The 12,258-nt window shown below is 39.6% G+C and overlaps 1 protein-coding gene across 1 annotated transcript in view; it reads left to right on the plus strand.

The window, feature by feature from the left end:
• The window catches only part of cemip (cell migration inducing hyaluronidase 1), an 89,502-nt gene that overhangs the window by 58,366 nt on the left and 18,878 nt on the right, over window positions 1–12,258 (plus strand). The window contains exons 13-16 of the mRNA XM_079340424.1: window positions 1,984–2,193; window positions 2,347–2,552; window positions 10,892–10,961; window positions 11,392–11,520. Of these exons, the coding sequence (XP_079196550.1) occupies window positions 1,984–2,193; window positions 2,347–2,552; window positions 10,892–10,961; window positions 11,392–11,520 (615 nt within the window). The remainder of the gene's footprint in view (window positions 1–1,983; window positions 2,194–2,346; window positions 2,553–10,891; window positions 10,962–11,391; window positions 11,521–12,258) is intronic.

Raw genomic sequence — 12,258 nt, forward strand, 5'->3', positions numbered from 1 at the left:
TATATTGTATTATAATAGGCTAGCTGGCTCATTGTTATATAACGAGTTATAACAAGGTATCTGCAAGTAAAGGGCATATTTGGTTTGGTAAAAAGGTTTACATGGTGGGAAAGGTTTGGGACAAGGACTGAATCTCCATTACATGGTGTGGACCTTCAATTGCCTTATGTCAGGCTTTTCTTAGTTGTTTTTTACTCTTAATGCTTACACTAGCATGTTATCCAGGTATACTGTTTTTAATGTTTGTCAACTTAATTTATTATAATACAAAACACTGGTATGTCTATCCGAGATAAATAGAACTTTTACAAGTGAGCAGTGATTTACATTGTAGTAATAAGCCCAATTATTGCAAAACATGACATTATGAAGTCATTATGGAGGAAGAGAAAAAGTCAAATCGTATGGTAAGGTTGTTACATTCATTTTGAAGAAAAAATAAAAGCATAATTTAAAATCCATGATGGTCCATCAATTTTCAGGCATAAATGTTCATACTTTGCAGGGTAAATAGTATTTAGCTTAATGAATCCTAACTCAAGTGTACTGGTCGTCATTTTAGGTGGGTTCTTTGTACCATGTAGTATTTATCAGCAGATGGTGGATGGATGAAATGATTAAAAACAGTTTATCTAAAAATAGATGTAAAGAATTGGAAAGAACCTACAAATTGGACCTCGGACTGGTGTTGTTTCTTTTTGTCAAAATACCAATATATACTGAGATTTATCTCATGTCTGAATAAAAAGGTTTGCAATAACCCTGGACGTGCAGAGCCATGTGTCAGCACACGCACATAAATCAAAAGTAACAACAGGTGTATGAATATGAAAAAAAAAATCCCCCAAAAAAACCCTGATCTTTGTCTTAGCCTGTATGTGTGTAAAAAGGAGAGAAGACAAACAGAGAAAGTAAACCAAGAGACAGCAAAGGACAGATGAACAAAGGATAAGGCACAGACTGTTTTTGGTTTAAATTATGCTTTTTTGTCTTTCTCTCCCCCAGGCATGCTATCATATCCTTTTATAATTTTCGTCACACGCTCATGTCACATTTTTCTCGTGTGTGTGTGTGTGTGTGTGTGTGTGTGTGTGTGTGTGTGTGTGTGTGTGTGTGTGTGTGTGTGTGTGTGTGTGTGTGTGTGTGTGTGTGTGTGTGTGTGTGTGTGTGTGTGTGTGTGTGTGTGTGTGTGTGTGTGTGTGTGTGTGTGTGTGTGTGTGTGTGTGTGTGTGTGTGTGTGTGTGTGTGTGTGTGTGTGTGTGTGTGTGTGTGTGTGTGTGTGTGTGTGTGTGTAGCACGTACACACAGGGAAAAACTAGGAAATGAAAGCCTCAGTACGATTTTCAGTAAAGCCTTTCAAAATTATCGCCTCAGAGCATTCTCCTGCTTTGACACTGTTTATAAGGTTGTGTAAATTGCTATCATTTCCATTAGTATCAGTCAGCCATGTGCTGAGTGAAGCAATCTCTGTTTTAACTTTTATTGTTGAATAATTTCATAAACAGTGGGGGCTGAAAGCCTTTTCCCAAAGGCTACAATGAAGCTCGTTTAAGTGATGAGAGGCTTTTTCAAGATGTGCAAATGCCTCAAAGCATGACTTGATCAGTAGTTAACTGCATTTTATTCTTTCTTATCATCAGCCTTGTAACATCATCCTCTCTCGTTTTCACACTCATACTGTGGTGCTACCTTTCTATTTTTCTGTTAAACCTTTTTTTCCCCTTTCTCCCCATTATCTAGTTTTCTTGACACTCTTTCTTGTTGCTCACATCACTTCATCTAATCCTTCTGTTCTGTCTTTGCTTTCTTTATACTGTATACTGTCCAACATCTATTTTATTTTTGGCAGCCACCTTTTTCCATCTATGCTTTATTGATCCCTTTTTAACCCCCTTTTCCACACCTTTGTTTACGCCAATCTCTCCATACTCATCTTTCTGTTATCATTACTTACACCTGAAAAGTATTTTTTGTCAATCTCAGGTGGAGCGAGGCTTCAGGTCAGTTCATATTTCTGGGGTGGAGATGCAGCATATGGGCCAGCAGTCAATGGGACACTATCCAGTTCATTTCCATATGAATGGAGATGTAGATGAGAGGGGAGGCTATGACCCCCCCACGTCCGTCAGTGATTTATCCATCCACCACACCTTTTCCCGCTGTGTAACCATCCATGGCTCTAATGGACTTCTGGTAACCACAGAATTTTAACTTGCCTTTGAAAAAAAAAAAGAACGTTTATTGCTCATGCTCATGTTAATAATTTCACATCTAAGAAAAAATACACTTGTTTTCTTTCCTGAGATAAGAATGTCTCTAAAGTTCAGCTTGTGGGCCTTCTTACAGGTAAAGGATGTGGTGGGCTATGACACTCTAGGCCACTGTTTCTTCACAGAAGATGGTCCAGAAGAAAGGAACACATTTGACCACTGTCTAGGCCTGATGGTACGCGCTGGGACATTGCTGCCTTCTGATAGAGACAGCAAAATGTGCCGTGACATAACTGAAGGATCATACCCAGGATATGTGCCTAACCCACGCCAGGACTGCAGGTACAGGCCATGTGCATATCACTGGAAAAAGGGACAACTTTCACTGAAGTAATGACACAATTAACATATATCATGCTGGTAGTCATTTTCCAAATCATGGAGAGGAAACTAAATCATATTCCTTTAATATAAACGCACGCATATATTTACCAAAAATTCTGATTTGAGACTGAAATGAGTCTGACTCTCAAAGCAGACTCGCCTAACTCAACTATTTAAACTTTTTTTCATATGCAGTGGATACAGAAACTATTGAGAGCCCTTTAAATGTGTCACTCTTTGTTTCATTGCAGCCATTTGCTAAAGTCAAAAAAGTTCATTTAATTTCTCATTTTTGTACACTCAGTACCCCATCTTGTCAGAACAAAAATCCTGAAATGTAGATTTCTTTTTTTGCAAATTTCTTAATAAAAGAAAAATCGAAATATCACATGGTCATACAGTAAGTATTTAGACCCTTTTCTGTGACACTCATATTTAACTCACATGCTGTACATTTCTTCTGATCCTCCTTGAGATGGTTCTGCTCCTTCATTTGAGTCCAGCTGTGTTTCATTAAACTGATTGGACCTGATTAAGGCACACAACTGTCTATATAAGACCTTACAGCTCACAGTGCATGTCAGAGCAAATGAGAATCATGAGGTTGAAGGAACTGCCCAAGGAGCTCAGAGACAGAATTGTGGCAAGGCACACATCTGGCCAAGTTTACAAAAGAATTTCTGCAGTACTCTAGGTTCCTAAGAGCACAGTGGCCTCCATAATCCTTAAATGGAAGAAGTTTGGGTCGACGAGAACTCTTCCTAGACCTGGCCGTCCAGCCAAACTGAGCAATCGTGGGAGAAGAGCCTAAAGAAGAACCCAAAGATCACTTTGACTGTGCTCCAGAGATGCAGGAGGGAGATGGTAGAAAGTTCCACAAAGTCAACCATCACTGCAGTGCTCCACCAGCTTGGGCTTTATGGCATAGTGGCCCGGTGGAAGCCTCTCCTCAGTGCAAGACTGCATAGAGTTTTCCAAAAAACACATGAAGGACTCCCAGACTATGACACAGAAGATTCTCTGGTCTGATGAGACCAAGATTGAACGTTTTGTCTTTAATTCTAAGCGGTATGTGTGGAGAAAACCAGGCACTGCTCATCACCTGCCCAATACAATCCCAACAGTGAAACATGGTGGTGGCAGCATCATGCCATGGGGGTGTTTTTCAGCTGCAGAGACAAGATGACTGGATGCAATTGAAGGAATGATGAATGCGGCCAAGTACAGAGATATCCTGGAAGAAAACTTCTTCCAGAGTGCTCAGGACCTCAGACTGGGCTGAAGGTTCACCTTCCAACAAGACAATGACCCTAAGCACACAGCTAGAATAACAAAGGAGTGGCTGCGGAACAACTCTGTGACCATTCTTGACTGGCACAGCCAGAGCCCTGACCTAAACCAAATTAAGCACCTCTAGGGAGACCTAAAAATGGCTGTCCACCAATGTTCACCATCCAACCTGACAGGAGAGGATCTGCAAGGAGGAGCAGGGTAGTTATGTGCGGATTAGTTTCTTTGATTTTTGTAGTGCATTCTCCATCCAGGCTACTCTTCCAAAACGCAAACTTGAGGGAATGGGGGTGGATTCCTACCTCACTGCTTGTATCACAGATGCACAGGATGACCGCAGTTTGTCAGGCATCGGATCTGTGGTAACTTCTACTCATAGGAAGGAACCAGACGACAACTCTATATCCATGTTTGTCACTCTTTCTATAAAACGTCAGAGTATGCATACAGGAACGTGGTACACAGCAGTGTGCTGCCTCACGGGCACAACTCAAGTAACGTTCAAGTACCTGGCAGAAAATAGGAAAACTAATCATCCAATGAAGACTAGTAATATAAACAACAACTTCCCCTAGTGGTTTGTAGGCTAACCTTTGATTAACCTAGTTAGGTTTAACATGAAATAACAATACTCGTGTTACAACAGGAACCGTGTCTGGTACGGTGGTTACAACGCTTATTGTGCCGTGCATTAGGAATGGGAATAAGGGGGGACAGGGACTTGTAAGGCCTTCAGCAACTGTAGCCATACGAATGGCCTTCTGCTGAACACTGCGAAAACGAAGTAGATGGTTTTGGACTTTTGCAGTCCCCCTTTCAGCCAGTCAACATCAGAAGAGAAGCCATTGAGGTGGAGGTTACCTGTAAGTCCTTTGGTGTACTTCTTGACAACAAACTTGACTGGACTGTGAAAACTGACGCCATCTACTGAAAGGGAAAGAGCAGACTCTTTTTCTTGAGGAGGTCCAGGCCTTTTGATGTGTGCAGTGAAATGTTGGAAATAGTCTGTCAGTGGTGGAGATAATTCTCTCTCATGGTGTGGTCTGCTGGGGCGGAAGTGTAAGCACTCACTGAGGATTGAAGGGGAGAGACACGTGTGTAAGAAAGGACAGAATATATTGGACAATGTCGCCTTTTGCAGTTCGCCTTTTGCCTTTTTGCAGTTCAGAGGCGTAGCTGCCATGGATGGCTAATTTAACTGTGCTGCAGGAATGAGAGGTTCAGTAGATCCTTTGTCCCCACAGCCATTAAGTTGTTTAACACACGTCAATGGAAGCATCCAATGACCAGAGCTGTGTATGGTCAATGTTGTGGTCTGTCTTTTTCTTGTTTCTCTCCCTGCCATAATAAGAAACACTTTTAGTTTTTTAACAATCTGTTAATATCTATGCAGTTTTTAAATTAATATTATTTTTTGTTTTAACACTGTTCGTTCAGTTTTTCTAAATTGTGAGCTATGGGACACTTGTGAATTTCCCCAGGGGATGAATAAATTCTTCTATCATTTTCCCTGGACTTTCATTTCACCTTCATTTTATGTGAATAATAACATATAGAGATCAGGTTATTATCACCTAAAGGAACCCTGCCATGGGTCAGCAGGACCCCAGCATGAAAAGGAAGGGGTTTGGTTCCGTTTTTATTGAATTTTAGCCGCAAAAGAAATCTGTTGGAATCTATAGTTAGAGCTGCGCCCATGGCAAAAGTTTAGTTTGGTTTAGTTTATTGTTTAGTTTGTCAGGGACTATACAAGTATTTAATCATCTCAATTAAGAAGAGAATATGCATTACACCAGACTTCACTTATTCACTAGTTTCCATACGCAGTCCCTGAGTAGGATAAAAAATAAAATACACAGTAAGTTGACTATCTAAATGAGCAAAACCAGATTTCATTAGGGCGACTGAACATTTCTTAAGACCAGCTCCCCTGTTTTACTCCCACTATGCGATGCAGAACCTGTCCTCATTATTGGAGTCTATTTTCTTTTCGTATTTTAGAAATATCATTATTAATGTCATGCTTTCCATCACAGCGTCTTAGTTACAAGCTTTTACCAACCAAGATGATACCATAACATTTAGCTTAGATTACACTTTTCAAAAGTGAAATCAGGATCAAATGAGATATTTACATTTATAGCCCGAGACAAAACAGAGAAAACGCATAATATAAAACTATATCTCAAAATATAGAGAGATGTAGATTAATGTCCCATTCATTCATATATCTTACTTGCACACAAGCATGTCCCTTTTCTGGGTCCCCCCCCGACTACTCCCCTTCTCCTGCTAGCCATGTCACCGATTATTTTATAATGCTTTATAATACACTAATACAGATCATTTTCAATTCAGCAGTCTCCAAACTCCACCATATCCAAGAACAGGTTATCTTATGTGTTTACTACATGGGCCATCTTCAGTTCTGTTGATTTCTCTGTGATAGTGTCTGAGCTTTTACATCTGTTAGCTGCAACCAATGTTTTCCTCTTCTTTCTCCCTTTTTTACACAGTAAAAAAGTACATAAAATTAACTGGAATTCTTTCCTTGGTTTGACATGATTAAAATTAGTTCTGCTTACTGCAGGATGCAAACCTTTGAAATGTGTAATTGGCCAATCAGAATCAAGAATTTCACACAATAATCAATAGCAGCTTGTTTATACAAATACACTTATTGTCCAATGTGTCTGGATCAATATAGCTTGTATTGATTTAATAATCCCAGCAATGTAATATGGCAGTTCAAAACTTTCCACTTAATCAAACATGATTACACTCCTGTCTCTCCCCTGTTATGTGTTGTTTGTGTTGTTTTTATGTGCTTAGACCAGAACAGTGCTTTTTGTTCAGATTTGCAGGAGACCAATAAATGTGCTGACTGCAATATTTTGTCTATATAAAAAGCATGTGTGTGCTTGTGTTCGTGTTTGCATGCCAAGGCAAGCTTTAGTGTGCGGTTTATAAAAAGTATTTATAAATGACATATTCTGCTGAAGAAACAGCAAAACTAAATGTTTTTTACTGTTTCGATTCACAAACTAAATGACGTGCTTTTACATAACAGTCAACAAATCTAAATCAGATATGACAAGCTGACAAATTTTTTTTCTTTAACACATTCACTTCCAAATCTGCAGTCTAAATTTCACTAAAAGTAAGCTCATTCCAAAAGTCAATGAGCATGTGTGCTTGTGTATGTCTATATTTGTAATCTTGATTAAATAATTATCCATCTTGGCTTCAATATGATATATGCTGTAAGGGAGCAGCATTTTCATTTTATTTAAACAAGCATGTAAATTATCCTGAAGATGGTCATACCATGTTCCAGTGTATTTCTGCTGAACTAACAATTGATTAATAAAAAATTAATCAATTAAGACTTAATAATGGCTTATTTATTAATAAGTCATTATTTTAATTCTGGCAGTTTGAAAATACACAATTTTTCAATTTTGCCATGAAGCCATTTATCAAGCAATACCAGAAACAGAGTAAGAAAAGGTTTAGGAGAGAGGCAAAAGCAGACAAAGAACCAGGAACGAGCAAAATAAGAGATCAGAGGGGTGGAAAAAAAATTGAGATAGGAGAATGTAAAATGTTGAGCTGTCGTGCTGTAAGCTGCTGTCGCACTAAACTGCATATTTGCTATTCTATTCATATTCATTACCCCAAGCTTGTTTTTTCAAATCAATGCAAATGGAACTATAATGATATTCTAATTATGCCAACTGCATGGGTGAAGAGGACTTTTAAGCTGCACTCTCAAAATAAGGCACAGAGAAGAATTTACAGTTTAATGCGAAATAAATATGAGTTCCGTGAGATAAGTTTAGGTGGCACAAAAGTTCATCAATAGTTCATTAAAAAAATCCCCAAATCCATAAAAAGAATGCAGAAGTGAAAAATCCAAAGCTAGCATGTTTACTCGCTCACTCGCTCACTCACTCACTCACTCACTCACTCACTCACGCACTCACTGGGATATAAATAATAGGAACAGGGTTCACTTCTTAACAGGGCACAATACTTTGGTAAGTTGTGCTACTGTAGCCTGCTCTGGAGCAGATTCTGTTAAGATAAGAGATGAACCAATTCTGTTGATGAATGAGGTCTGTGAGCTGATTGTGAGACAGACGGGGGTTAAAGAGTTCAGAGAGAAGCAAAACATTTTGACTTCCTCATCTTTTTCTTACATTAAAGACAATATTTGTGCATTTCTGATATCTAACAGAAGTAACTAATGAAAGCACTAAAGTCCTGTACTTTTTCTATATATAACAATAAGCCAATGTAGTGCATTGTGTACTGTTTTCATATTCATTGGTATTAGCTCTATCCTGTCCAGTCTGCAGTTGAGATCGTAGATCCGAAAGAGTTATTAACTCCACAAGAATACAGCTGAGCAAGAAAGTCATCCAGTTGGATAAACTTGTGTTAATGTAGTCAGATCTGTATTGCATTAATGATGGAGAAGTGATGTTATAATCAGGGGTGCACGTAACTTTTTTAGTGACCTACTCAGATGAGTACCAGCTGATTGTGTTTGGTACTCACCCCTTACGCAGTGTGGTCTTAATAAGTGCCATCTTCCTCGCTGTCCTCCTCAGTGTTGCTCCCACTGTCCTCTGCCTCAGCTTCCAGTGTACATGATGAAGACGCACCTCCCCGTTTTTGGTTTAGCCTACGATTATCCTCCATCCACAGGTTCAACAGCAGGCTTTGGGTCAAATGTCTCTGTGGTCAGCTTTGACAGGTGGATGTGCATCAGGGCTGAGAGATGAGCAGAGGACACACGAGACCTGTACTTGTTTTTAATGATGCTGAGATGTGAGAATCCCCTCTCACAAGCTGCACTGCTTAAAGGCAGTGTGAGAGACAGCTTTACCACCTTATTGATGTTGAAGTAAGCATCTTGGTTACTGGTATTAACAATGTGGACCAAGTCATACACAGAGGAGGCACCCAGTCGTTTTCCTGCCTGCTTTAAGCGCATCCATTCTGCTGTCTTTGTCAAGTTGCAAGGTGGCTTCATATTTCTTGACAATGTTGCAAACGGTAGTGTTTCCAAAATGGTGAAGGTCTTGAATCTCCTAAGGTCATGTAGAGGGATCAAAGACCAAGAAATTATCACATGACTTGAGGGAGTCATATCGAATTTCAAATTCTTCAATTCATCCCCTCAGTAAATTATTCTTGTCCCTGTCAGCCTCATCATTAGAGACAGTGTGTTTCCTGTAGTGGCCATCACTGTCAAGCAGTAGAGTGAACTGTCCAATGGCCACCATCAGTTCATCCTTACACTCTCCAATGGTCAGCTTCTCCTTTTTGAAATCTGATGGATGTGGTCATTACCAGTCATTGCCAGTTGTATTTTAATGGCTGGCAATAGTCTTGATATTTTTAACAGTATTTCATGTCTCCATGCAGACCATCTGATATTATGAAACTTACCCAGTTTTACAAAGCTGATCTGATTTTGTTCACATAGCTTTTTCAGTGCATCAGTCTTTTGCGCTCCACCTTTTTGCAAATAAAATTGCAGCAGCCTGACCACTGATCGATTAAATGTCTCACAGTAAGGAACGTTCCGAACAGCTGATTTTGCGCAATTTTCCAGTGTGTGTGCTGTGCACAAAACGTGCACAAGGGAATCTCCGATGGCAGCAAGTTGACACAGTTTGGGCACAACACCATTGTACACACCGACATTAACAGCAGCACCGTCTGTGCAAACAGCATCCAACTTTGTTGTCCAGTCATTCAAGCATATGTCCTGGAAAAGTTTAACAAGTCCATTTGTTATGGCCTGTGCTGTCAGATCAGCACCAAGTTCAATCAAGCCAAGAAAATCCGAGGTAAACTCCCCGTTGCTAGACACAGACACAATGTAAACTCTTTCCTGCTTTCCTGTCCTCTGATCCATCAAAAAACAGACCCCAAAATTCAGCAGACTGCAATTTGGCAGTTAATTCACCACTCACGGTGCGAGCAATGCATTGCGCGATCCATGTTCCCCTTCATGTGAATGATATGCACTGCCGACATTTACTCCGAACCACTTCAATAAAGGAATATCCTCAGACTAGGAAGACATGGGCCATGCATGTTTAGCTTTATGGAAGATGGTGAGAAATGTGTTATAAAGAGCTTGTCGCTGTTCTTCATTTAGCTTGTCTCTCCAAATGTTAAGTGGGCGACTGGACAGTTCTGCTAGCTTGTTTATTAGCAATGGCTTGTGCCACATATGTGTGCTCCTTGCTCTTCTCGTGTTTGTCAAATAAAGGATGGTTAAGATTCTTTGAGCCTTTATAAAATGCACCTGTTTTGTCTGCTAGCTGTTTTTAGTCGTTGGTGACAAGCAACAAGTGCAATGTACGCCTATGTGAAATTCAAATCAAGTAGTCTGTTGATAACGCTCCGTGACAGCTGTCAAGGACAGTACGCAAATGCGCGTAGGAATTCAAATGACAGTACGCATTCCGAATTTTTGCCGCGCATGCGTACCTGCGTACCACTTATGTGCACCCCTGGTTATAATTATTATTTTGCTCATTAACACAGCCTGATATTGTTTATGGTAGCTGCAACTGTGGCCATTTTTGACTGGACTTGAAATATTTCTTATGTCATAGTTTTTATTGTCTTACCGTAAGTACCTATGTTGTCTAAGAGAGAAAAAATTAGTATGCTGAACATATGAAATGTTCATGCTCTAGCAGAAATAATTTCATAATCAGAATCCTGATTTGGCAGGCCAGAGCTTGTAAAACAATAGGAAATCAAAATAGACAAAAAGCAATTTGAGTTGTATTAACAGGGCTGATATCATTACAAGCCATTAATCTGTTCCTGCACAATTATTTTTATAAGGCACTCTCTGCACTATTTGTTATTGAACAAGATATAATTTGTTTCCTCTGTTCTTGTGACAAGGCAAATAAGAAACCCAATGACACAATTGTTCACTTTATGCTTTCCCACAATCTTGCTCTCAACAGTGCAACTTCAACTTTCTGGATCGCCAACCCTAATAACAACCTCATCAACTGTGCTGCTGCAGGCTCAGAGGTAAGTTTCTCAGCCCCCCCCCCCCCCCCCCCCCCTTCAGGAGGTCTATCTTATTACTAGGTTGCCAGACCAGATTAATGGATGTGTGCTTCTATTAACCTCAGACTCAGGCAGACAACAGATGTTGGCACAGCCACATTCTCACTATAATGGAATGTTCTCAAGAATATGTCCGATAAATTGGAGTGTTATTTATCCTCAATGTGTAATGACTATTATAATTTGCATTCCTGAGGATAACAACAGACAGACTGACTTGCTGTCTCAAAGCAGAGGATATCGTTGCTGTATGCGTGTGGGAATAAATGTGTCTATTGTGTGAATGAAAATACTGTATGTATGTGTTCGCCCATGCTTGACCTTGACATTTTATAGTAGTCAGTATTGGCATACTGTATTTAGATTGACATGTTTGTCTTTGACCCTTCAGGAAACAGGTTTCTGGTTCATCTTCCACCATGTTCCCACTGGCCCATCTGAGGGGCTCTATGCTCCAGGGAAAACTGAACACACACCTATGGGCCAATTTACAAACAACAGAGCCCACTCCAACTACAGGGTGAGTCTGATGACAGGCAGAGTGCAATTTTACTTTTTGTGTCAACACTTCTTAACACGAGCCCTGTGCTTTCTGGAGTCTTTTGTTTAATTTGATAACCTTTTCCAACGTGTTAACACCAACAAACTTACTAGTAATATAAACGCTGTAAATAGCGCTTTAAAGAACACACACAAAATAATGTTGTGTAGTCTTGTGAGTGTTCATGATCTGTTCACATGTCGTTGTCTACTATTATTGACTGTCTATGCAAAGAAATTATCTGGAAAAAAAGAGATCTCAGATTTAAAACATTAGGGCAGGGTGGTGCACTTTCACAAAAATAATTGGCTGTATGGTACCTTTGGTTTGAGAGACTATTAAGTAAGCGATAAAAGGATTTGTGCCTTATATAAGCTTGGGACTAACAATCAGGATGTCTTCTGTTGATGTTCCTCTGCTGTTTTTGTTTCAAGTGAGACTTGTAAAAATCAGTTATAAATAAGGACAATACTAAATTGCTGGATGCAGCATTTCAATCTCTTTTGTGAAAAGAGATGGAAAAAAAAAGATGAAAAATTATTATTCTGTCCTCACGATTGCGTTTCTGAGCAAGGCTAGACACATGGCAAACAAAAACTCCAATAAAACCATTTTCTTGAACAAGGTGGCTTTAGTGATGGTCGTTTCTGTAAAAAGACATATCAACTCCAAGGCTTAAACGTAACGAGACAACTCAACTGCATGCACACTGTAGGC

This window comes from Symphodus melops, assembly GCF_947650265.1.
Source record: "Symphodus melops genome assembly, chromosome: 3".
Taxonomy (NCBI): domain Eukaryota; kingdom Metazoa; phylum Chordata; class Actinopteri; order Labriformes; family Labridae; genus Symphodus; species Symphodus melops.